Raw genomic sequence first — 27,996 nt, 5'->3', positions numbered from 1 at the left:
TCTAACTATGAGCCAGAATATTTGAGTGGTGAACTGGCAGAGGAATTCTGGAATAAGATGATACTGCAGATTCAGACAAGATTTTAAGTCTCTTTTAAAGCTGAAAGGCAGCTTGTCATTTAAAAATAAAAGGGAGAATATATCCTTTGAAAGAAAAGGAGGAGGCAAAGCAGCTGACAATTGTACCATAGCTTCATGCTGAACTTTTCATGGTGCCTAACGAAGTGACTATTATAGTGGATATTAGTAACTATTTTTAATATAATAAAATAAAACCCAGATACAGTTTCCATAGTAGATGAAGTAGTATGTTAGATGCTTATTGTCTGTGTTTTTGAGATAAATGTAGGTTGAGTGTGAAATAATCAGGAGACTGCAGGAATGCCTGAATTGGTGAAGTCAGAGAATAGAGGAAAGGTTCCTGGAAAATGAAAAGTTCATGGTTCTAGGGTGACTTTTGTGTTTCCAACAGGAAATACTCGTGTGGATGAGTGAAGATAGCTCATACCTGCAAGAGAGAATAATGATGATCATCAACAGGGTGTTAAGATTTGCAGCCATGAAAGCCAGGGGGCATGTAAGTCACAGAGTATAACAATGCCACCTGATTCTGAAGACTGCATTTCTATAGTGCTGCTTTCCATGTCTTGGGTCCTAAGAGTACTTGACAGCTCCTTGGTACTACTGTACTGGTAGGTTGGTTGGGATTTCAGAAAAGGAGTCAATATCTTATATGACTTTGTGCCAGTCAGAACAGAGTTTCTCAAACAACTGGTTAAGATACATTATCCTTTATGCAAACAGCATGAGTATGTCAAAACCAGATTCTTGCCAACTCTGAAATTTTCTCTGTAGACCAGTTTGTAATTTCATAAATTCTTCCAACCTTACCTGTCTTCTCACGTACTTTTCCTAAAATAATTTGAAAGCTGTTATTTAACTATTTTAAATTTACACAAGTAATCCTCAAGCTTTCATTGTGAAACATGCTAGAGGTAGAGCATAAGTCTTCCTTTACTATCCTCTCCACACCAAACCCGTCCTTAGCCATGTCAGCATGATATGTGTCCTACCAAACCACTTTTAATGTATACATCTACACATGCATACACACACTGAAATACATAGCTTTATTACTTATTGTTTCTTTACTAAAGTTATTTTTACATATGGTTCTGCAATTTGCTTTTTTCACTGAAACAATACATCCTACAGATATTTTTATGTCAACATATGTAGATTCATTTTGTTATTTAAAACACAGTATATAGCCCATGTTTTTGACATATTATGATCCGTTTAACTATTTTTCAGTTAATGGACGTTAAAGTGTCATTTAATTGTTTCTGCTTCAAACAATCAATATAAAATGGGCATCTTTGTGCAAGTACGTGAATGTGTACCTGGAAATACTTAGTAAGATAATGGTCAGATAGAGAAATATGATAAGTTAAAGTTTAGTAACACAAAATTGTCCATCAATTTGCATTCTTGTAAATATTAAAGAGCCCATTTCCCCACACCTTCACAAACACTGGGATACAATTGGACTTTTTAATTTTTGCATTTCAGATGGAGAACAAATAGTTATCTCATAATAGCCAATATTTACTGAGTTTGTCTCTACTTCGAATAGCATTGTGGCCTGCCTTCTCAGAAAGCTTACCCTACCTATGAACCTTTCTCTTTTGTGGATACTGTATATTCAGCCTCTGTTTCCCAATTCATCCTTCACAGTGATTTTTAAACATCCTCTGCTAATTACTTACCTGATTGCTGGAGTCACTTCAGGAGGAGAGATAAAAGTAAAGAGGCTAAGAAACATACATTCATGATGTTATATTTGTCCACTTTCTCCTGCTTGTACAAACAGTCCCCAGATGTATTGAGATGAAGAATCTAGATGAGCTTTGTAATATATCTGAGTTTTTAGCAGGTTGTTTAAACTCAGCTTTGGAACAGAAGATAATTTACTTGGATAGGGGATACAGTCCAGGATGTTCTTTGCATCAGGCAGATTCCCTATTTTAGTGTCCAAAAGAGAGAGAGTGTGGCTTATTTCAATCTTTTCACTCTCTGATGTTGGAAGGCAGCCTTTCTGTTAACTTCTAAAATAGCTTGAGTTATCCACTTAAATGCCTAGAAGGTTCACCTTTGAAAATTTTGCAAATGAGTCTTGAGATTAAGGGTATCTCACCATTCAAGACTCTTTTCTGCACAGCTCCTAAAATGTGCTATATACGCAGCAAGTATTTGATGACAGTTGTTGACTAGGGCCTAGTCACATGTTTCTCTCTGCATTTGATATATTCTAGTGAGTTTCACTCAAGTAGTATACAGACATTTTGGAGTTTCATCTTCTATCACCTCCTTCCATTAACTGTAGTAGAGTTTACTCTCCTATGCATACATCCCATTTTTCAACTGCAAAGGAATAAATATGTAGACTCACATGTGTAGCAGAAAATTCTCATAAATTGTTAGTTGAGGGTTCCTAGCCATAACTCAGATTTGTTCAAGAACTCAAATGCAATAAGCTATTACTCTGTTCTGCAATGTTCACTAAGTGCCACCAGGTGGAAGTACTTCAGCATTTTTCAGAACACTGAAACCGTCTAGAGCTAGAATCAACCAGCTCATCACAATCAGGGAAGCATAAAACTTCACTGTTAGCTTTCTCTTTAAAATAATGTCTTGTAAAGATGATAGAGCCAGTGCAATTAATTGGGGAGGCAAATATGCAAAACAAAAAAAATATTGTGGACAAATTAAAATCTAAGATTCTCACAGCTCTAGTCTGTGCATCTCTCTATCTGACACACTGTAGATCATCAACGAATATTTGTTCTACCCTTCTCTAAGTGCAGCCACCTCATTTGTTCTCTGGTACTGTTCCTACATTGGATAGACTTTTTTCTTCATAATAACTCTAGCCTAGGTCCTCCAGAGTGTCACAGATTCTTGTCCTATTGAACAATTCTATCATTTTTATCTTGTCGTAAGTATTTTTAAAGTGATAATTTGTCTCACATGACTCATGTGTCCATCAGGGTAGAGAAACTCCTACACTCAAAGCACATATTTCTTCAATTAAACTTTCAACAGGCAAATTAAGGTAAGTTAAGCCTGCCAACTTATAGCATTAACAGAAAGATTTTTTTCCTAGCTTTGTTCCTTTGCCACATCAGCATTTAAAAATGAATGGAGGATTCCAGCTAAATCTAACAAGTTGTCCACATGTGTATATCTCCTACTTATCCAGAGTCCTCACAAAATGATGGTAATAAAAATTTATTAAAGGTATAAATACACAGCAACAAAGAAAATTAATGACATGTTTTCAATGGGCTAATGATGCCAACAAATTTCTAGAAGACACATTAGGTAGAAGATAAAACCTGGAAGGGGAACTGAATGGTGGGAACCCATGTGCAGTAGGATGGGAGTTAGCTGAAATAAAAGCAGTTTTCCCTGTAGAACCCTAGAGGGTGAGTTATGAAAGGCCAAATAATGATAAAGGGTGGGAGTCAAAGGCAGGCTGAAAATATATGCATTAATTCAAATGATTAATTGAAAGCATATACAGAAGAACCTATGTTGTCTCCCATTCCTCTTGACATACATTGGCAGACAGAAGTTGAAAATTTTATTTTGCAAAAACCATTGTTAAGTTCCCTGAGAAACGACTCTTGCATTCTGTTTAGATATACTACAGCATGATCCCAGTCTCCACTCCTAGCTGCTCTAAAACACAGTATACCAGGCGGCAAGCCTTGCTCACACACAAAACCCCATCAAGAGGCATTACATCCTTAAATAAGAAGCAGAAACCATGCTTTGTGAAATTTGGGGAAACTTTCCAAATAAAAGAGACAGACAAAGGTAAATAAAGAAAAAAATTACTATTAAAGACAGAGAGATAGCTCATGCCTATAACCTCAGTGCTTTGAGAGCCTGAGGCAGGAGGACTCTTGAGCCCAGGAGTTCTAGGCTGCAGTGTGCTATGACGACATCACAGCACTCTAGCCTGGGTGACAGAATGAGACCCCATCTCAAAAGAAAAATTGTGGATAAAGTATTTTAAAAATAAAAGAGATAATGCAGGGTAGAGATGAGAAAGACATATGTACATGCTGAAAGGAGATATAACTAAAGTGAGCATGACCTAGACTTTGAATAATTTTACCTAATCACAGTGACACCATATTATTGATTTTCAACTTTTAGGATTAATCTATAAACCAAGCACAGGGAAACTTAAATGAGTTGCTGAATACTGTAAATGCTATGAGCTCAACAATGCAAAAATAAAAGTGCAGAGAATAGTTTACTGGTTCTCCAACAAGTTAAACACAGAATTGTCATTTGACTTAGAAATCTTAGATACATACCTGAAAGAATTTAACAGGTGTTCAAACAAAACTTGCACAAAGTATTCACCACAACAAAATTCACAATAGCTGAAAAGTGCAATCTAAATGTCCATCAACAGGTAAATGAACAAATAAAATGTAACATACTCATATGGCATATTACTCACTCAAAAAAGGAATAAAATTGTATACATGCTACAACATGCATAAACCTTGAAAACATTATACTAAGTCAAAGAAGCCAGGCACAAAAGGCTACATTTTGTATGATTCTACTTATGTTCCTATTCTGCTATTATGTTTTATCCTATTATTATATTCCTATTCTGTTTTTCTGTTCTATGAAACAAAAGTAGTAACGTATTATTAAAACACAAAGGTAGAAGAATTAAAAATAATATACTATGATAAGTAATGTTCTCTACTGAGAGAACTGTGGCAAAGTGGAGGGATGGAATTGAGACAATGTCTCAAACTGATGTTAGGAACAGAAGCAAAGGTACATTGTTCAGAGAAATAGGAGTGACTTCCAGAAGAAGCAGCTGAAAACGTTAGAATTGGTTGCTTCTGGAATCTAGCACTTAAAACTATCATTATTGCTAACATAAGGGACTGGGGAGGCCAGATCTACAAAGAAAGGGCACAGTAAAAAGGGCCAGAAAACTCAGCAGGAATATTTAGGTTTAGGAGTGAATATTGAGAAGCTACTTTTCTCCAGTTTTTAACTATTTGCTTCTTTTTAGTGCTTGGGTAGATTTTCTATAAAGGCAGGATATGTCATACTGAAAGCTCTCAAAATCTTGTCTTAGAGGAGGGGTAAATGTGGTTGTCACACTTCTGAAGGGGCTGTGCAGGATATACATCGGTGTGCTCCACAATGCATGCTGCCTTACTCCTCTCTCAGCCTACCCTGGGTCAGGTCCCACTCCCGCAGCATGCCTTTTTAGTTGGTGACAGTAAGTGGAAATGCAGTCTAGGCAAGACCACACATACTCTGCTAGAGACATACACCGAGATAGATCCTAACTGGCAAACAGAACAGAAGGAAACCACTAGGAGCTCCATTAACAAAAACATCTATGAAGAACTACACATCTAACAAGTTCCTGAGCAGGGATAATCAGAGGACATTTGAGGCAAAACCTGTCATGTAAGATGACTGTAAGGCCAATCCCCTGTAAGTGGTGTTCAGCTTCAGTAAGTCAAACTGTGAGAAGTAATCCTCTTCTCTCATGCCCAGTAGAGAGAGAAAATTGCTAGCCTTTTTCTCATGCCTATATCACAATGATGGTTTTTAAGATCTTGCCATCAAGTGGGAAAAAACAAATGTAAAATACAAACCCAAAGAAAAGGACATCCAGGGAAAGAGAGCATTTTTCCCTAAGGCCTAGAGCAGAGGCACTGCTACTGTCTGCTCCCAGATTCTTCTAAGCCACACAGCTGCTAAAAGGGGAAGGACCAGGCCACTGTTTGTACGGGTGGAAAAGAATACAAGGAGAATATCAATGAAAGAAAGAGATTTATAATCTCTCTTCTCCTACTGAGACCATCACTACCCACATCACAATTCAATTGCGGCCTTGGCCCATGACCCAAATGACCCAAATCACTTCACACTTCTTCCTTAGGAATTTCTGTGTGTGAGAGAGACAGAGTGGGCAGGGAGTGGTGAGTTAAGCCATGTGAAGGGCAGGGAAAATGGGGCTCAAAGAAGGTCAAAAGAAGCAGAAGAAGGCCTTGGGATCCCCCTAGAGTTTACCATCAACAATTGCTCCAATCATCAAAGCCTCTAGCTAAGAAAAGTAACCTTGTCTGGGAGGCAAGAACTATCTGCAAGCCATGCTGCCAGTTTACCAAATCTACATATGGTCACAGCCCTTCTTTGTCTAAAAAAAGACACACAAAACTGGTAAAGGGCACTCATACTTTCATAAAAACAAATGTCCTTCTACCTTTCCTCTTTTCTATCTCTACTCCCTTCTCTGTTTGGATTTGATCTAGCCAAATAGGTCCATTAAGATAGAAATTAAATATTTGATCAGTCTATGTGTTGAAGAAGTTGCAGAAGGAAATACAGAAATGTTCTGGTAGTAGCTTTGACATCAAAAGCAAATGCTCTGCATTTTAAAAAATGAATTTCCCTGAGAGGAGTCAGAACAACTTTCAGAGGAAAAGTCATACCTCTTCAGTGACTTTCAAAAACACCTAGTGCTTCATATGTAAAGAAGGAAGCACTAAAGGTTTCGGAAATACACATCCCACCTTACTTTTCCATATCTTGGGAATTGGCTACCTGCAAATGGGACCCACTTCATCACACAGAAACTAACATTAGTTGAGTCACCATTACGTCCAAGTACTTTTCTAGGAATTTTTCTTCTTGTCATCACTGTTACCCTTACTTTCCAAAATAACAGTTAAAAAGTGGAATTTATTATCATCCTGTCATAATGAGGAAATTGAGAGTCAGTAACAGAGCCAGGATTTGATTACAGATATTGTAAATTCTGAAGTGTATCTTAAAATCTTAGTCTGATTTACACCAGGATCAGATGCATGCAGACATTCATGTTGGCTGTGTATAGCAAATGCATGTTCTCCTTTGTTTCTCCATTAGACAAGTGTTGATGCTCCATGTTTGGGTGTCCTGGCAGCAGAGCTATCTCTTTTGTGTTCCCATGATGATTCCTCGATTGTACAACAAGCATCATTGGGAATGTATCACCTCTTTGACATTGCAAAGTATCAGCATGGTAAGAATGGTTCACCATATTTTCTCAGGATTACTAAGAATCTGTTCCTCATTATTCAATTTATGGGTCCTGGGAAGGCTCTATGTTTGTAAATTTCTAAATCCTGCCCTAAGAGTCATAGCTCTACTTTCTAAAATATGTCTTCTAATGTTTTTAGTATTGTCAAGAAATTCTGGTAACAGTGTGGTTGGTTCTTCAAGATTTATAAAGCACCATGCTTATATTTCTTGGGTGTTAATGGTGTGGAAAAGAATGCTGGGTGGAGCCAGGGAAGAAAAAAAGGAGAAAGTTTACCAATGGGACTTTTAAAATGATATTTTTTCCATCTAATTGAGCATCTGATAGACTACTCAGAAGATTATTGCTTCAATGGTGGAGAAAAAATCAGCCTAGGATTAAAATAAATGTTGTTGTAGTTTGTCTAACAAAGCATAAAAGCAAGACCTGAAAATATTAAGCTATCTCCAAGTAATTTAATTGTATTTTAGAATAAAGCTTAAAATATTTGTATATTGTGGCACTGTTTACAATAGCAAAGAGTTGGAACCAACCCAAATGTCCATCAATGACAGACTGGATAAAGAAAATGTGGTACATATACACCATGGAATAATATGCAGCCATAAAAATGATGAGTTCTTGTCCTTTGTAGGGACATGGATGAACCTAGAAACCATCATTCTCAGCAAACTGACACAAGAACAGAAAATCAAACACCGCATGTTCTCACTCATAGGCTCGTGTTGAACAATGAGAACACAGGGACACAGGGAGAAATGCATCACACACTGGGGTCTGTTTGTGGGGCAAGGGAGGGACAGTGGGGGGATGGGGAGATTGGGGAGTGATAACGTGGGGAGAAATGCCAGATGCAGTTGACAGGGGGATGGAGGCAGCAAACCACCTTGCCATGAGTATACTTATGCAACAATCCTGCATGATCTGCACATGTACCCCAGAACCTAAAGTACAATAAAAAAAGAGAAAAAAAGAATACAAAGACTTAAGGAGAAAATGTATAAATGTGTTTTAAAATTCTCCACCTATGCACGAAGTTATAAAATAACACTTGAAAGTAAACTGTGATAAGTTAAGGATGAATCATCTAAACTCTAAAGCCGCCACTAAGATAATGTAGCAAAGAGTTATATATACCTACGCAACTGTCTTGCATGCTCTGCTCATGTACCCCAAAACCTAAAATCCAATAAAAAATTTAAAAAAAAAGATCATTTATACTGTACCATTTAAAATACCTTGAAAAAAAATAATAAATAAGCCAAAATGGAGATAAAATGGAATCATAGAAAACAATTCAAAATAAGGTAAAAAAAGAATAGAAAAACAAACAAGAAAAATAGAAAACAAATGAGAAAAATTTTAAGCCCACTCATAATAAATGTAAATGTTCTAAATGCCCCAAGTGAAGAGGCAGAGATTGTCAGACTGAATAAAAAGCAAGCCTCAACTATATGCTGCCTATAAGAAACTCACTTTCAATATAAAACACAAATGAATTAAGTGTTAAAAGTTAGAAAATGATACATGTTAACAATAATAAAAAAGAACATTGAAGTTGCTGTATTATATTATTATAAAAAGATATAGAGAAAAGGATTCTTCCAGGGAAAAAGAAAGTCATTTCATAAGGATAAAGGAATCAATTAATTAAGGTGACATAATTGTTTTTTAAATAGATTTAGGGGGTGCAAATGCTGATTTGTTATATGGATATATTGAGTAGTAACCATCACCTAAATAAAGTACATTTTACCAGTTAGGTACTTTCTCATCTCTCACTCCCTTTCACCCTCTCACTTTTATGAGTCTCTAATGTCTATTAATCTGCTCTGCATGCCCATGTATACACATTATGTAGCTCCCACTTATAAGTGAGAACCTGTGGTATTTGACTTTCTGTTTTGAGTTATTTCACTTAAGATAATGGCCTTTTTTGCCTCAATGATCTGTCTAATACAGTCAGTGGGATGTTTAAGACTCCCATTATTATTGTGGGATATGTTGAAATCTCTCACTATTATTGTGTGAGAGTCTAAGTTTCTTTGAAGATCTCTAAGAACTTCCTGTATGAATCTAAGTGCTTCTGTGTTGGATGCATATATATTTAGGGTGGTTAGGTCTTCTCATCAAATTGATCCTTTACCATTTATGTAAATGCTCTTCTTTGTCTTTTTTTATCTTTGTTGGCTTAAAGTCTGTTTTGCCTGAAATTAGGATTACAACCCCTGCTTTCTTCTGTTTTTCATTTGCTTGATAGAGTTTTCTGTATCTCATTATTTTGAGCCTATGAGTGTCACTGCATGTGATATGGGTCTCTTGAACATAGCATATCACTGGGTCTTGGTTCTTTATTAAGCTTGCTACTCTGTGTGTTTTAATTGAAGCATTTAGCCCATTTACCTTCAAGGTTAAAATTGACATTTATGGATTTAATCCTGTCATTATGATGTTGGCTGGCTAATTATGCAGACTTGTTTGTGTAATTGCTTTATAGTATTACTGATCTACATACTTCAGTGTGTTTTTGCTGTGGCTGGTACTGGTCTTTCCTTTCCATATTTAGTGCTCTTTTGAGGAGCTCTTAACAGGCAGATCAGTGGTAACAAATTCCTTTGGCATTTGCTTGTCAAAATTTTTCTTTTGCTTAGGAAGCTTAGTTGGGCCAGATATAAAATTTTTGGTTGAAGTTTATTTTCTTTAAGAATGTTGAGGCCAAGCACAGAGGCTCATACCTGTAATCCCAGAACTTTGGGAGGCTGAGGTGGTTGGATCAGTTGAGGCCAGGAGTTCAAGACTAGTCTGGCCAACATGGAGAAACCTCATCTTTACTAAAAACACAAAAATTAGCCAGGCATGATGATATATGCCTACAATCCCAGCTACTCAGGAGGCTGAGGCAAAAAAAATTGCTTAAACCCGGGAAGCAGAGGGTACAGCAAGACAAGATCACACCACTGCACTTCAACCTAAGTGACAGAACAAGACTTGGCCTCAAAAAAAAAAAAAGAATGTTGATTACAGGCCCCCAGTCTCTTCTGCCTTTTACAGTTTCTGCTGTTAGTCTGATGGGCTTCCCTTTATAGGTGATCACCCTTTCTTTCCAGGTGCCTTTAACATTTTTTTTCTTTCATTTTGACATTGGAGAATCTGACAATTATGTGTCTTGGGGATGATCTTCTAGTGTAGACCTGGGCAGGGGTTCTCTGTATTTCCTGAATTTGACTGTTGACCTCTCTAGCAAGGTTGAGGAAGTTTTCATGGATGATATCCTGAAATATTTTCTAAGTTGTTTTCTTTCTCTCCATCTATTGGAGGAACAGCAATGACACATAGATTTGGCCTCTTTACATTATCTTGTATTTCTCAATGGTTTTGTTCTTTCCTTTACATTTTGTTTCCTTTTTTTCACTCTGACTATTTTAATTCAGAGGGCCAGTCTTCAAGTTTCAATATTTTTTTCCTTAGCTTGGTCTATTCTGCTGTTAATACTTGCATTTGTATTGTGAAATCCTTGTAGTGTGTTTTTCAGGTCTATCAGGCCAGTTAGGTTTTTTATACTGGCTATTTCATCTGTCAGCTCCTGTACCATTTTATTGTGATTCTTCGTTTCCTTGGATTGGGTTTTGCTATTCTGAATCTCAATGATCTTTATTCCTATCCATATTCTGATTTCTATTTCTGTAATTTCAGTTAACTCAGCCTGGTTAAGAACCCTTGCTGGAGAACTACTACAGTCATCTTGAGGACATAAGACACTCAAGCCATTTGAGTTACTGGTTCTTTCACAGCTCCGCATGACAATATTCCTTTAACTGTAGTATAGATTGCATATAGTCAGTAGACTTCTTTTCTGGATGTCTTCAAGGGCTGAGCCTTGTGCAGGGTCTGTATTTGAAACTGACTTCTCATCTTTGGTTTCATGGATATGTTAGTGAGGTATTTTTGATGTTGAAGCTTTAGGGTGTGATCTGGTTGATGGCACTTAGGCATAGTGGTCAGTTGGTAGACTCTTGCTCAGTTGTGACACCTCTATATTTCCTCATAGTTGCAGCTGTGCTCCTTCTCAGTGCTCTGAAAGTGTGGGCTCCTCTCCCACTTGAGTGTTGGCTTTAGATTATGGCTTGGCACTTCTGAGATGCCCACCACAACTTTGGGGTAATCTCAAGGTTTATGTTCCCTTCCCAACTTGGAGATAGCAGAGAAAGGGACCTCAGCATTCTACAACTTTATATTTACTTGAGAGAAATGAAAACAATTGTTCATACAAACACTTACTGATACATGAATGTTCATAACATCCTTATTTGTAATAGCCCCAAACCAGAAACAACCTGAATGTCCATTAATAGGCAAATAGATAAAGAGATTTGGGCATGTACATATAACATTATTCACTGGTAAAAAGGAACAAATTATTAATATGTACCACAATATGGATAAATCTCAATAGTTTTGCTGAGTGAAAGAAGCCAAACCAAAAAAAAAGTGTATACAGTATGATTCACTCATATAAAATTAGAAAGTACCAACTTGAGAGCAGATGACAGGAAGTGGATCAGCAGTTGCCTTGGAGTCAGAGGATGGGTATGGGGAGTATGTGCGAGGGGTTACAGAAGGGCATGAGGAAACTTTTGGAGGCAATAGATATGTTCATTTTTTTCCTGTGGTAATGTTTGATTGAGTGTATAGATATACAAAAACTTAACAAGTTGTGTACTTTAGAAATGTTATATGGGTTGGGCACAGTGGTGCATACCTATAATTCCAGCACTTTGGGAGACCTGGGTGGGCAGATCACTTGAGCCCAGGAGTTGGAGACGAGCCTGGGCAACATAGTGTGACCCAATCTCTATGAAATATTTTAATTAGCTGGGCATTGTGGCATGTGCCTGCAATCTTAGCTACTGGGGAGACTAAGGTGAAAAGATCACTTAAGCCAGCAGGTCAAGGCTGTAGTGAACCCTGTTTGCACCACTGCACTCCAGCCTGGGTGACAGAGTTAGATCCTATCTCAAAAAGATTTAAAAAAACAAAACAAAATAAATAAATAAATGACAATTATATCTCTATAGAGCTATTTTTAAAAAAACAAAATCATTTAAAACTCACTTTCTCTGGAACTGAAGTTATCTGCACCTGAAGCTTTTGCTGAGCACTTCTGACTTCCCTGATCTACTCCTACTCAGGATTTTTTCAAATGCCTCTAAGTCTACTCTCCCTGCCAACAGACCCTCCCGCTTGGCATTAGCTTTTCCAGCACACTGAACTGTGCATTTGATAATCTATATGCATTCGTTATCTTGTCAGTCTATTATTAAAAGTATTTGTCCTTTATTCATATTTCACATGGACTTTCTTAAACGCTTAATGAATCCTGGGTCAGTGCCATAATATTTCATGAGACTAAACTGTGAGCAGAGAGTTAAATAATCAGAAAACTTTAGCTCTCCAGAACTGGGCAGGAAAAGAAAATTGGAAATACTAATGCCATAGAAGAAACCAGTGATCAAATAACAACCTTAAACTCTTTTGCTTAACACAGCGGATATTGGAAAAAGTAACCCTACAGACAGTAAAAGTCATAGCCTCCTGTTTTCTTCTGATGTAAAATTTCTTGCCAAGAAGTTTCAACAAGACAAACATAAAATTGCTCAGGTAACTTAGCCCTCATTTTTTTCCAGAGGCTTTGTTAATATGTATTATTATTCTTAGTAGCAATTTATTTCAAAAAAGTTTATGTTGTATTTTTTCATTTCCTTTTAAACTCAGTATGGTAAAATGTAAATGATTATAGACCATTTAGTTTTCTGATTTTCATCTCTGTTAATAATTATGCCTCGTATTACCAAATATACTAATTTGTATTAATCCTTATAGAAAGCAAATGAGGTATTTCCTAGTTACACTTCTTTTTGTTTGGCTAACAAATAGTACACTATAAATGGAGAACTTATTATTTAGAAAAATTAATAATTTAAAAATTAATAATTAATAATTAATAATTTAAAAATTAATAATTTATCAGTTAACAGACTTGCCAATACTATCATAGAAGAAGTAGATATATAATTTACTCTGCAAACACCATAATGACACTGTGATTTTGATTTTGTTTAGAAGAGCTATTAAATGAAAAACAAAAATTTTAAAAGCCTATATGATAAACCTCAGTACCAAGTAAGTAGTTTTTACACTGTCTCAACCTTTGGGAGAACTGTGAGGCTCTATAGTTGTATATACTCCCTCACCTTCTTCAAACTACCTAAGTTTAGCCATAAGCTCCAGAAGTTATACAACACTGGGGCCAGGTTGGGCTGTCCAGCACCTTCCAGACACACACATTGAGCCAGTAATTTAGCAAAACTTCTGGGGAAACCCTTTAGGCTAGCTCATCACTTGGGATGGGAAGATCTAGGGTTTCCTCTTAAAACTACATGTATAAAGCAGTGTCTTCTTCCATGGCTGAGATTGGTAGAATTGTGGGAGGCTGAGGAGACACAGAAGCAATACGTCTCACATGATATGGTCAAAAATACTGCATAGATGTCTCAAATATGTAGAAGCCCAATGGTACATCTTTCCAAAATCAAAAGTTATTCTTTCCCACCTCCCCTCAAAAAATCTCAAGCCTGGTTGACTACATTCATTTACATAAAGAAACCAAGCATCTGTTTGTTTACTAGCAAATCTTCCCTCATCCTTCCATCCTCCACCCCAGTGTCCTGGAATTGTCCCTTTAAAGAGGGTGCAGAAAACTTTTATTGATTAGATTGGGTATCCTCTGTACTTGAGAGAATGACTTCTTTTTCCATATAAAGGCAAAAAAAATAATAAAATTTGGCTCATTTATCTTTCTTTAATTGAGAAATCCATAATCAACGTGATTTTGTTCCAATTTTACAATCTATGGATAGTCCTCTAAATTTAAAAAGGGATTGCTTGAATTGTAGTTCTTACACCTCAATCATGGACACAAAGGTCTTTTATTTCTTTCTGCTTCCTGATCCTTTTCTGTAAAAGAGGAACATCCATGCCTTTGAGTTCCCTTGACTTTCTCACCCTGTCACCTCCTGCATCATCTGCTTTCTTCGTACTTGTTTTCGATCAAACTCATTTTCAAAACTGAAGAAATTCATGATAATATTTGAACAGTTGAATTGCTTTAAAATCAGAAAAAAATAAATATAATTTCACTTGGATTGCAGTCATTTTTGTACCAATATTGTTGTAAAATGTAATTTTTAATATTTTTCATAGAGGAAGGAGCCTCCAACAAGGTGCATATGGCCCGTGGAAGTCCTGGCTCCTGAACATCCCCCACCAAGTCTGAGTTTTGCTGTCTTATGTTGGTATAAAGACTGAGGTCATGACTCTTCTTTTTGGTTGCAGACCATAGGACAATCCTTACTGCCTTCCTTGCTGACTGACTTTGTGCGGAGTCTCCTGATGAAACTCTCTTCACCTGATGATAAAATCGCAACTGAGGCAGCATCCATACTGACACTGACTCTGACATTTCATTCTGAGAAGGTCACCATGGTAAGATACTTGACAATAAGCAGGAGAGCACGGGGTTTACTTTCTACTGTGCATTTTTGCCTTTCTTGTATATCTACTTCTTCTCATATGTACTTCTTGGCATTGTTCATTATATTACTTCAATAGAATGAGGCTTTGGGGTTTTTTTTAAGTTTACTTGCTCTGTGGCTCAGACTGGAGTGCAGTGGTGAAACCTTGGCTCACTGAAGCCCCGAACTCCTAGGCTTAAGCAATCCTCCAACCTAAGCCTCCTAAGCAGCTGGGACCTACAGGTGTGTACCACCACACCCAGATAACTTAAAAAAATTGTAGAGATGGAGGTCTTCCTATGTTGCCCAGGCTGGTGTCAAACTCCTGGGCTCAAGCAATCCTCCCACCCTGGCCTCCCAAAGCACTAGGGTTATAGGCATGAGTCACCACACCTGGCCTGAGAACTGTTTGCGTGAAATATTCCAAGCATACAAACAATTTTAGAGAGTAAGTAATGAATGCTTGTCCACCAATCATATTAAATCATAATATTTTGCCATATTTGCTTTAGAATTTTTAAAGAAATACATTAATAGCAATAAAATAGTATAGCTGTAATTGAAATCCCCTGTGTATCCCTTAAGGAGAGATTTCAAAGACCCTCAGCTTGCCATAGAGCTGGCTATATAATTTGTGGGGTTCTGTGCAGAATGAAATCTGGGACTGCTTCTCACAACATGGGAAATGATGTTATTAAACGTATAAGCACATGCAGTGTTTGCCTTTCCTCCACCGTCTCTCTCTCTCAATTCTCCACAGTGGTTTTGTTTGCTACTTAATGTCTTTCTAAGCAAAAAGAACAAGTAACATTTTTTAGTCATGAACACAGATTTTACTATCCATACATATATTGTGCAATGCCTGTTACAAATGTAAACATAGGATCATTTAGCTCATATGCAGAATCACCAAAATGATGCCATTTGTGTTTCAAGCTCACACATGCATACATATTACAATCTTTTCAAAGGGGCAGAAACACTACACAAAACTAGCTCAACTTTAAAAATTTCACTTTTTGTCATTCACATATCCTACCAACATTCTCTTCCTTCAGCTTATTGATGGGTAAGGAAAACCTGAAAGGAAAATAATTTAGGGGCTACCCTCTCTCTTTCCTTTTATGTCATTTTCAGACTAAGTAGGAATTTTTTAAGTAGGTTAAAGTTTCAATAAGATGTTTATCTTGTTTTTCCACTGAGTTCCACATCATGGGTCCCCTGGAATTTTGTGAACACTGCATGTATATGGGACCACTGGAACAATGGCAGACTCACATATTGTATCTCCTCTGTTCCACTGTCCCATGGGACTTGATTTACAAAATACAATCACAAAGATAAAATTATTTAAAAGTTAAAGATGATAGTGGAAGAGCTTTAAACAAAGTAAGCATATCTTCTCAGCATGGAGCCCTGTGCAAACATGTAGGTCACAGGCCCATGAAACCAGCACTGATGGTGACATGAGGAATGAACCTCCAGTTCCCTCTTCTGACACAGGAGTGCAAGGTGATTGAAAATAAACTGAGAAGTCTTAGTCAAATTCATAGAGCAGGAAAGGGGAGGTGATGCTTTATATAGAACTCGCAATGCTGCTGCTGCATATGGGAGCATTCTGTAGTGCAAACACAACCACAGGGAGAGGTGGGAGGCAATGGTCATCTTAAAATATCGAGTTCTCCTCTAGTGAAGTGGGAAAGAGCACTCAAAGGAAGGTGAAATGAAACCTTACCAAGTCCCTAGAGAGGAAGAGAGACAAAACAGAAAACTAGATGTGTAAAACTAGCCTCTGCTACAGTGAAATCACTAACCACAGAAAATCTGAACAAAACAGGCTCCTCAATTTATGACCCCCACCCCAGCTCCCACAAGCAACTAGACTAATGAACACATTGGATTCTTGTCTTACACAGGGTTAGGTTCCAAAATGAGTTATAAGGCTAGAAATATCCCTAAGAATCCTCTAAACGGCACTGATAGTATATGGGCTTGTAATCTCTAAATAATCCTAAAACATCAAATATTCATAAAAAAATTGAAACAGACTATCATTAATATAACTGAACATATATTAGCATAAATTTCTATAATTAAGCACCCAGTGACATAGGTGGTTTGCTTTAGAGGTATCTGCACTTAAACTAGGAAGAGAACAACTGCAAGAAGCTCTAAATCCTATAGTTGAAAGGTCTATGGAAAGTGTAGTTTAATGTCTCTCATTTCTTGCTCACCTTGGAGCCTACATAGTTGAAAAAGTACCCTGCACATTTTAACATTTTATTTTTCTTTTGTTTGCCAAAGAAAGCTGTACAGATAACTGAATTGTGTGTGGCATAACTGCAGGGCAATGTAAATTTGCATCAACTAATATTTCAGCTTATAATCTCTGTTAGACTAAAATTTATGATCTAGAATCACAAGAAATATTTAAGAAGGAAAAAATGCAAAGGATTATTTTCAAAATAAGAAGTGAGATGATCTGGGTGGATTAAATTTGATATTGATACACAGCCACTGATTTGAGACAAATGTCAGATCCAGCTAGAACTCTCCTTGTTCTTTAATGAGTAAAAAGAGGGGGAGAAATGAAACTAACATGGGGCCTATGAGTAGAGTTTACAAGACTGTAGCCTAGTGTTTACCATTCAGGGTCTTTCCTCTGATACATGGTTCATCCCTTCAGTATGTGGACTCAAACCATCTTTAACTTGCAAAAGTTTTTTTGAAGTATACGCTGTGGTTCTATTGCTATTCTGTTCCACTGTTTTGATTTTCTGCTTTAAGTACTTGAATTATATGTATGTTTCCTATACTGAGCTTATATTTCTTATAGAATGAATTCAACCCTCCCAGAATAAACTTTTAAGGAAATGGACATTTTCCTGCTACCTATAAATGCACAGATTTTGTCTTTGTCCAAATGAATATTTTGCATTGTGTAGTCACACATATAAGTACACTTTCTACTAGTGCTTATTTGTGTGCTAGTTGCTGCCTTGGTACTTCTGTGAAAAAGCAAATTCTTATGTCCAAGAAATGCCTTGGTTTAGAGGTGACCATGGAACAGGAGACTCTTGTACCTGTGGAATTTCTCTTACAGGTGTCTAAGATCGTGGATGCTATTTATAAGCAATTACGTGAAAACCGTTTTCACAATATGAAGTGTGCTATGTTGCGGGTTATCACTTTGTTGACACGTACTTCACCCAAGAAGGTCATCTTTCAACTTATGGACTACCCAGTTCCAGCAGATGAGTAAGGCCCCCCAATCCTCTGACTCTTCCAGGAGGGCTTGTTCACATGGACCTGGGCTCAACTCTCAATCTACCATAGTCGGGCCTGGTTTCTTTTTTCTGAAAGAAAAAATCTATTTTTGCATCATGTGGGATGATGTAAGACTTAAGTAAAATCATATGTAGTATGCATATCTTTGTATAATACCTAAAACACAGTAGGCCCAAAAGAAATGATCAATGTCACTATTATTTATCTGAGACATTAAATTGTGTTCTGGTGCATGTCCCAGAGGAACGAAACTCTCCTCAAAGTGATAATGGATTTTTATTCCCATTTGTGAATTTACTCATTTCTGTTGAGGAAATAAATTTGTAGACATAGTGTTTTTCTTTTTGTGAAGAACAGATATAAGATATTTCTACACACCAGTAACAAACATTATAATTGGGTGTCCTGTGTCCTTTGACTGTTAATCTGAAATTTATGATTCTGGATCACAAGAAAAGTTTAAGAAGAAAAAGTGCAAATGTGATCCTATAGGACAATATGAACCTAATAGGTACATTAGAAGAGCTTAGAAAAATCACACCACTCCATTTCTACAGTTTGTATAAACACTAGAAATCAAGATAGTACTTCTTAACTATGAACAGTGTAAAAAGCAGGGAGTTTTATTATTAAGAGGACTAGGTCTTTGGAAATAAATGAATCTGTTTCCACACAATCTTACATTCTGTGTGACATTATGAAAGTTTGATAAAACTCCCTGATGTTAAATTTCCTCATATAGAAAATGAGGAAAGTTCTTTCTATCTATAGATAAGTGAATTAATTTCTGTGACAGGTCATTGAGATTAACAAAAGTCTAAATAAATCACATAACTATTTTTCAGACTGAAAGATTGTATTTATTTAGGAAGCTTTAACTCACAAAGTATTTTACTATTTATAAAATTCCTAGAAAGATCTTCATAAGACAATCTAACATCCAGGAACTAAGCACCCACTTTGTGTAAGGTATTACTGGCCCTCAAGCATTTTGTTGAGGAGAGGAAATATATCCACATGCATATAAGATAAAAATTGCCAATAAATCTGGTACAAGCAATATGTGCTGAGGAAGTACAGAAAGCAGGCATAATTAATTAGGTGAACTTAAAGCCACTACCAGCAGGTCTAATTATAGGTAAGGGTTGAGGTAGAAAAGGCCAGGATCTGAAGTGAAACTAAACCAAAGGAACACATGAAAGATTTGCTCAGCCAAAATGTATGAACAAGAGATAAGACAAGGAGACACGGCATTTGAGAGTTGATGTCCATGTGATTAAAAGTAAGACCTGTAGGCAGGAGCAGGTAGGTAGTAGGTGCTACAGAGCTGGGTATGTCCATATTCCAAGGGATCAGGCACCCATATGATGAACCTAAACAGAAAGGTTGAGCAATAGGTGTCAGAACCAAGAACTGGCCAGATATCAGAAATTTATCAGTGCAGAGGTGTATAGCAGTTTTTAAGATGGGCAATAGTAGGGCTAATCTTGAAGGGTGTTGAGTATACAGGGAAAGGAGCTAGGGGACTGGAGGTTGAGAATCCAGGATTTTTAACAGCATCTGTGTCACTAATTGTGTGATATTTGACAAAATGGCTCACTCTTCTGAGCTCAGTTTTTTTTTTTTAATTTTCACTATTTATATGGTTTGTTTTTTAGTTGGGGATAATTTTTTATTTTTATATTAATCTACTTATTAATTTGTATTCCCATGCCAGTTTTTAAATATTATATTATTCCCTGACCAACAAAGTCACAAAGCGAGAGGAGCAGAGGAAGTATTGAGTACAGAAAGCTGATTAGTTCTTGACAGTGAGCTAGACAGACATTTAAATAGCAGTAAAAATGAACTTTCAGACCAGACTCTGGTATTTTCCATAGGTCTTACTGAAATTCTGTTTTCCAGCATAAAAGCCTTGTGGGATCCTTTGGAAGTGGGAATCTCAGTTTGTTTTGGACATGTCTGCAGCATCTTTGCTGTTTAAGGATGTAAAACCAAGACTCTTTTCCTGATTCTTGTTCTTCTGTCAAGTAGGATATGACAAACATGATTTTCATTGTATGGGGGGGCTGTGTTTGCAGCACTCTGATGGAGATGTGGCAGGCGGCAGGTGCTGAGGCCACCCCGGCCCCTCACATACTGAAGACAATCTTACTGATACTGAAAGGAAAGCCTAGGGAAGTGGAGGACAGCCTAACAGAAAAAAAACGTTTCTCTCTTGATGCTACCAACATGATGCCTTTGGCGGTAAATAACATGAGTGTTTCTTCTTCTCAGTATTGTCTTCCCCATTGTAAAAATCCCTATCTGCCCACAGATTTAATCCTACTTTCTTAACACAGTCCTCCTCTCATGCATCTATTCATGTAGCACATATTTATTGAGTGTCTATTATGTGCTGTGCCCTATCATGGAGCTTACGTTTTGGTAAGAAACAGATAATTAACAAATAATTGTGTTGTAAATCAGATGGTATAAAGCTTAAAAGACATATATAGTGGTGTGGGAGAAAGAAAGTGACTGGCAAAGTTTAGGTAAGCGGGTCAGGGCAGGCCTCTCTGCTGAAGTGGCATCTAATCAGAGACCTAAATCAGGTGAGGATATGAACCTTACATATATCTGAGTTAGAGAGTTCTAGACTGAGAGAAGGGAAAAGTCTCATACTGATGGACATTTACTTAGTATGTTAGAGAATACAAGGAGGCCAAACAATCAGTGAATTTGGCAATTGAGATGAAAGTAGAGGAGATGATATGAAAGAAGTAGACAGTGGCTAGATCATATAGGCTTTTGTAGCCAGGGAAAGACCTAATCTCATTTGTGTCCATCATTTTATATCTCCTGAAAACCAAAATGTAAACTAAGGTCTTACAGAGACAGAGTAGTATAAAGTTGGCACTGCTTCACAAATGTGATATGTTGGAATATGTATTTTTACAATGCCAATTACAATCCCTAAAGGCAAAATCATGAACACCATAATCTTGAATATTGAAATTCTAAAAGATCAAAATTCTAAAAGTCTAAAATTTCTATCATCTGATTGAATCCCCAAACTGTAATGATAGATTTGGAATCAGGTACAATCAAGACTTCTAAAAATGGCCGGTCGTGGTGGCTCACGCCTGTAGTCCCAGCACTTTGGGAGGCCAAGGCAGGTGGCTCACGAGGTCAAGAGATCGAGACCATCCTGGTCAACATGGTGAAACCCTACTAAAAATACAAAAAATTAGCTGGGCATGGTGGCTTGTGCCTGTAATCCCAGCTACTCAGGAGGCTGAGGCAGGAGAATTGCCTGAACCCAGGAGGCGGAGGCTGCAGTGAGCCGAGATTGCGCCATTGCACTCCAGCCTGGGTAACAAGAGCGAAACTCTGTCTCAAAAAAAAAAAAAGACTTCTAAAAGTGAATTTTAAGTTGTCACAAATAATGTTTGCTTTTTCCATTCAGTCCAAAGTATTTCTAGGAAAATTCATATGAGTGGATTAGCCAGGCAATATGGCAATGATGAAAATTGTAGTTGTAAAATATGCCATTTGTTTGCATTGGCATTCCTTGTAGCTGATGAAATTCCAAGAGATTTTGATAAATTAAAGCCGTATTTGCCTTGAAGAAGCCAGACAAGTTACTGACTGGTCTAATTATGTGTACAGTGGGAGAAGAAGACAATTATGGAATGGTGTTGCTGTTCAATCACCAGTATTGCTTCCTCCAAATCTGTGGTCTTTCTATGAGTGCATGTGCAATAGATTTCTGCATGTCAAAACAACATAAAAGCATGGTACAGAAGATGGGAAAATGTAAGAGGAAATGCTCAAGTTAGTATATGTCAAATCACAAAATAATTTCAAAAAGAGTAGCATCACATATAAAATGAATGTAAACATATTCTCCATGGAGAGTCATGCCCTAAAAGAAAAAGAAAAAATAACAGCCATTCATCACAATGAAGGACTTCAAAATATAATTAATGATCATAAAAGTTGACCAGGTTCTAATGGACCACCTCTATGCAATTGCCCATAATTTATCCCTATTGTTTTTTATATGTTGAATTTTCGTTTAGGTTGTTTTCTACTTTCTTTTTAATGTATTTCTCTCATTATTTTAAGTTGTCATCATTATTGCTTCTAATTTGCTATACTGCATACTTCATTTCCAATACTGGAGATATAAATTGTGTACAAACTTTTAGAGGGTTCTAATTCTTTTTATGCATTTTTTTTGCAAATCTGTCTCCATGAAGATGCACTGTCACCACACTGACTTTGTGTTTAAGCATTGCACTTGTACATAAAAATGTTGAAACTTCCTCAATAAATGAGATGTATTGTTGTATATTTGCTTTCTTCAAGAAAGATAAAATTTATTGAGATCTCGGCTCTTTAGGTGACAGCATATATGGTGGTGATCCATTGGTCTGTCTTGTCAAAAGACTTATGTTGTCCACCAAGGGATTTCAGATGAACACAGTTATATAAGCTATTTCTTTAAGAATATGGTTTGTCAGCTCATAACTGTTACCCATATGACTGTTGTTAGTATACCTGTGTTTATGTTTGTAAAAATATGTGTTCTTATTGCCTAATTTTATTATATAAAATGACCTATAAAGTTTTCTGACATGTTTTCCCACTGGTTTTGCAGCCAGGGTGTTTGTATAGTGCCTTGAGATTCCCTTACCATGGTATGCTTGGCACAGTTCCTGGCTCACAATTGATGTAGCAGCTGTTAATGAATGAATGGGTACCCACATATTTTAGGTTTTCTTCAAGGAGGCTGAAGGAGGGGTTTCAGAGTCACTCCCTTGCTCCCCTCAGTAAGGTTGACTGGGTTTAGAGAAAAACTGTTTACATTTCTACCTTCTATTTCTTTCCCTTATAGGCATCCCAGGCCCTATGCACCTTTCTGCCTCTTGGTTCCTACAAGAAAGCGGTGGCCCAGTTTTTCCCCCAGCTCTTGATGGCCCTTATCTTCCAAGTCTTCTACAGCAGTGAGCTGAGACTGATGTCCACGGACAGAACTTTGTGAGATAATGGTGGTTATTTCAGATTATGTAAGAGATAAGCATCCAGCTGTCAATACTTCTACCCCCTTGGAGGTTCATATGGGATTCTTTACAGCCCCATATGCAGTGTGTTCATTTATTACAGTTTTCTCTCCTCTCAATGGTAGAATTCCTTCAGAAAAGGAACCAGCCCGAGTACCTAGAAGTTAGCTCACCTTCCATGAGCATGTGTAACATATAAGAGCCAGGACCACAGAACTCTGTTGCTTCCTACCACACTCCCTATCAGATCAGTAAGAGGTTACCACAGAAAAGAGAGCAGAGTATTACATCCAAAACCAGATACATTTTTGCTCTGCCATCTACCTACTTTTTGCTGGAACCTCTCAGGGTTATTCTACTATAAGAAAAAAATGATGTGCTCACATGTACTTTGTGAACTGTAAAGTTAATTTGTGGTTGGAGGTGTCATATATGAGTTTATAACCACATGAAGTTGTCTGTCCACATAGAAGTTTGGCAATTTCCTTTTATCCAAGAGAGTACAGTTGATTTTGCTACCCAACAGGGAAATATCAACCCAAATGTCTACTATTTTCCCTTGTCTAGTGTGGATTTTAAGCCAGGCAGAGTTATAAAACACAATCAGTTCTATTAAGGTATATAATCTACTACCTATTCTCCAAGAAGACATACACCAAAGCATCCCAACTAGATGAGAATATATCCTATTCATTTAAGACATCCATAGAAGAAAATAGACACCTTTAGCAAGTCATTGCATCGTTGAACATCTCTTTCAAATTCATCTCTGGCAAATGAGCTATTAATAATAAGCAAATAAGCTGTTCTCAGATTATTGCTAGATTTTATGTCCAAAATTTCAATTTATCCCCTATCCCATGTACCGTCAATCAGGGAAGATGAAGGACATTTAGTAATTTTTTTTCCTTTGAGACAACCCCTTTGTCAAAACCTGTATTCTGCCCAACATGGAATGAAAAGGCAGGTAATGTGCACTTAGTTTTTTTAATATCATTGGCAGGTGATGACCCTACTCTCTTTTGGTGCTTTAGATATGCCCAGGATGCCCTGAGAGTTCTGCTGAATTGTTCTGGACTACAACAGGTGGATATCACTCTAATGAAAAATGGTTTCTGGAACCAACTATCTGAAGAGCCGCATCACCATTATAGAGTATACCTTCTTGCAAAGTAAGAACTGGGGGCTCTGTAGGATTCTTGGTCTCTATCCCACCTTCTCCAACTTCCTTCAAGTAAGCTATGGAGGAACTAAATAGGCATCTACTCCAATTTCCAAATCTCTCTTAACGATCTGAGTTGCTATTTGATTTCTACTTCTTCAATTATTTTGAAGTGTTTTTATTTGAAAATTTTTTTTCTTTTTTTGCCCTCTTGCCTGATGATACAGATGCCCAATTATCCTCCCTCCACAGAACAGGTTTTTTTTTCTACAGATGCAAAAAACTAGAGGTGAGTTTGTTTTTTTCCCTCTGATTTTAGCTGATTCCTGCTCTGCAGGCATCAGTTTCAGATGTATTCCCACTTGAAAGAGGTCCAATAAAAACCTACTCAATGAGCCAAATAAACTTGGAAAAGAATAATAGAAGAGGAGCTTTTCTAGTGAACCCTTTCGTGAACAGCAAGTTTCTGATGGTAGGGATCAGATTCTCTGATCAAGAATCAAAATACAGGCTCTTGACAACTTCAAGTTGTGCCTGACCCAGAAAGTACTCTCTGTGTGGTCTATGAGGCCTTGGTGCTTTTATAAAAGCATCTCATTTGTAAATAGATTTTAGGAACACATACTGTGTTAAAGTGTAGTACATATGCACCCTACAAGTTGTCACAAGTTGAGTGTCACTCTAAGGATATCTAAGAAGTACCTTTGGATCTTCTTACTCAAAGTGTGGTCCACAGACAAGCAGCAACAGCATCACCTGAGAGAGTTAAAAATTCAGAATCTATCTCATGGCCCACTCCAGACCTACTGAATCAGAATCTGTATTTTAGCATTAACCCCAGGGTCATTTATTAGCACATTGCAGTTTGAGAAGCACTGGTTTGGAAGACCAGCCTGGAAGCTTAATGGAAACTTTGTCACATTATCCTTCGTAATTCTGCCCTTACTGATCTGACCCAGGCCACTATATCAGGACAAGCATGAGGCTGGCCACCATCTGAGTGTGTTCTGGAGAATGGCATAGTGAATCAAAGCTCACCACCTCTTTTCCTGAGTAATCCAAGACAGTCCCAAACTCTCATCAGCATTATATCATTCAAAGAAAGAGCTTGGTCCAAAACCACAAAGATGAACTGCATCCAGCCATCTTGGACTGAGCACTAGATTTTTATTTCCTCTCCTTTTAGTCAAGAATTGATGGGAGCTTGTACTAAAATAGGGTATTCTGTTCTGTGGCAAAGGATGGGAGAGACAAGAAAGAGAAGTGACATTAAGGAAAGATGCTGAAAGGGATTCAATTATTTATAATTCTGAAAAGTATGTGTAGAATTCACTGTGGGACTACAATTTATTTAGGGAATATTAAAGAATATCTTACTTTTTATCTGGGAAGTACAAGATATTAGAATAATGATTCTCTCTTTACCACTATTAGCATAGTGTTTTTTCCTTTGCTAATTCAGTGCCTTATTCTCTTTTACAGAACTCTCAGTGACTATAACTTTCCACAGTTTCCGGAGACAATGTGTTATCTCTATAAGCTCTCAGTAGAAGGTCCTAGAAGGTCGGAAGACAGTATCATAGTAGTAATATTCCTCACTGAAGTGAGTTTTATACACTGTGAACAGCTGTGTTCTCATTTCCTTTCCTTACCCAAATTTAAATCAAACTTCCAGTTTCTCATATGTCTCCCTCTGAATATTGGTTCTCACCAATACTTAAGATCATGAACAATATCTGAAGTTGGGTGGGGAGAGGTGTGGAGTCAGATCTGGGTTATGGAAGCATTGTCCATTCAGCTTTCTCCAGCAATTGGTTTTTATCTGTTTCTAGGGGTGTGGATTTGCACAAATACTAATTATTTTTTAGTACCAGTTTATATATTTCTGTATGATTGTTAAAGTATATCAAGGGATAATTGGGTTTAATAAGGATGGTAGATAACATCTGGGATCTGGGTGGTACTTCTGACCATCTATGGGAGAAAAGGAACTGGCTGGATAACTGAGTAAAATAAAGATGTGGAACCATATTATTTTCTATATGAATATTGTGCTGTGTATTATAATACTATAATGGAGTCAAGCAAATTGATGAACTTTTTGATTATAAAACATAAAGACTTTATAACTTGAAGTTATCAGAGTCAAATCTAATTTTTCATAAAAATAATAATATGCATGTGTTACCTAAGGTGTAGTGCCCAGTATTTTCAAAGTTTGAGATGATTTCAAACACCATAGTAAAACAGTTAAATTATAAAAAGCATACTCTTATACCATACCATCTACTTCTAAAGCTTTCAAAAGTATACATAAATGAATTTAACCAAACATGGCAGTAGACAGTCATCAATGATTTCAAATGTACTTAGTCCATTTTCACTCTCATTAATTTTACTGTGTAACTCATTATTTTTATTGAATTGACTATTCTTTGCCCAGTGTCTATTCATGGCTTTTTTTAAAATCAATGTTTAGTTAACTGAATATAGGTGGGCTTCTTTTTTTTCATAAGTTATTGGGGTACAGGTGGTATTTGGTTACATGAGTGAGTTCTTTTGTGGTGATCTGTGACATTTTGGTGCACCCATCATCCGAGCAGCATACACTGCACAATATTTGTAGTCTTTTATCTTTCTGCTCTCTCCCACTCTTCCCCCCAATTCCCCAAAGTCCATTGTATCATTCTTATGCCTTTGCATTCTCATAGCTTAGCTCCCACATATCAGTGAGAATATACAATGTTTGGTTTTCCATTCCTGAGTTACTTCACTTAGAATAACAGTTGCCAGTCTCATCTGGGTCACTGCAAATGCTGTTGGTTTGTTCCTTTATGTGACTGAGTAGGATTCCATCATATATATATATATATACCACAGTTTATCCATTCATTAACTGATGGGCATTTGGGTTGGTCCACCATTTTGCAATTGTGAATTGTGTTACTATAAACATCTGTGTGCAAGTTTCTTTTCTGAATAATATCCTCTTTTCCTCTGGGTACCCAGTAGTGAGATTGCTGTATCAAATGGTAGTTCTACTTTTACTTCCTTAAGGAATCTCCACACTGTTTTCCATAGTGGCTACTTTTACTTCCTTAAGGAATCTCACTGTTTTCCATACATTCCCACTAGCAGTGTAGAAATGTTCCCTGATCACCCATCCACATCAACAACTACTGTTTTTTGACTAATTTTTTTTTATTATGGCCATTCTTGCTGGAGTGAGATGATATTGCACTGTAGTTTTGATTTTCATTTCCTTGATCATTAGTGATGTTGAGCATTTTTTCATATGTTTGTTGGCCATTTGTGTATCTTCTTTTGGGAATTGTCTATTCATATCCTTAGCCCACTTTTTGATAGGATTGTTTTTTTCTTTCTTGTTTGAGTTCATTATAGACTGGATATTAGTCTTTTGTCAGATGTATAGATCGTGAAGATTTTTCTCCCATTCTGTCGGTTGTCTGTTTACTCTTCTGTCTGTTCCTTTTGCTGTGCAAAAGCTCTTTAGTTTAATTAGGCCCCAGCTATTTATTTTTGTTTTTGTTGCATTTGCTTTTGGGTTTTTGGTCATGAAATCCTTGCCTAAGCCAAGTCTAGAAGTTTTTTCCCAATATTACATTTAGAATTTTTATAGTTTCAAGTCTTAGGTTTAAGTCCTGAATCCATCTTGAGGTTTGACAGTTGTATAAGGTGAGAGATGAAGATCCAGTTTCATTCTATGTGGCTAGCCAATTATCCTAGCACCATTTCTTGAAAGTGGTGTCCTTTCCCCAACTT

General features: G+C 37.0%; 1 protein-coding gene and 1 long non-coding RNA gene across 5 annotated transcripts in view; one reads left to right on the top strand and one right to left on the bottom strand.

Moving 5' to 3' along the window:
* The window catches only part of LOC144580266 (uncharacterized), a 145,338-nt gene that overhangs the window by 24,136 nt on the left and 93,206 nt on the right, over positions 1 to 27,996 (bottom strand). The window lies entirely within an intron of this gene.
* The window catches only part of MROH9 (maestro heat like repeat family member 9), a 114,174-nt gene that overhangs the window by 31,609 nt on the left and 54,569 nt on the right, over positions 1 to 27,996 (top strand). For 3 of the 4 annotated variants that reach the window (XM_035279452.3, XM_035279451.3, XM_017966168.4), the window contains 9 exons: positions 473 to 577; positions 6,991 to 7,126; positions 12,690 to 12,802; positions 14,537 to 14,686; positions 17,819 to 17,973; positions 20,085 to 20,250; positions 22,886 to 23,028; positions 24,086 to 24,223; positions 25,696 to 25,816. In XM_035279452.3, the coding sequence (XP_035135343.3) occupies positions 473 to 577; positions 6,991 to 7,126; positions 12,690 to 12,802; positions 14,537 to 14,686; positions 17,819 to 17,973; positions 20,085 to 20,250; positions 22,886 to 23,028; positions 24,086 to 24,223; positions 25,696 to 25,816 (1,227 nt within the window). The remainder of the gene's footprint in view (positions 1 to 472; positions 578 to 6,990; positions 7,127 to 12,689; positions 12,803 to 14,536; positions 14,687 to 17,818; positions 17,974 to 20,084; positions 20,251 to 22,885; positions 23,029 to 24,085; positions 24,224 to 25,695; positions 25,817 to 27,996) is intronic. The other variant, XM_035279453.3, reaches the window with a different exon arrangement.

The sequence above is a fragment of the Callithrix jacchus genome, chromosome 18, assembly GCF_049354715.1.
Source record: "Callithrix jacchus isolate 240 chromosome 18, calJac240_pri, whole genome shotgun sequence".
Classification (NCBI taxonomy): domain Eukaryota; kingdom Metazoa; phylum Chordata; class Mammalia; order Primates; family Cebidae; genus Callithrix; species Callithrix jacchus.
The sequence above is the reverse complement of the archived record's forward strand: the minus strand, read 5'-3'. Positions and strand labels throughout refer to the sequence as shown.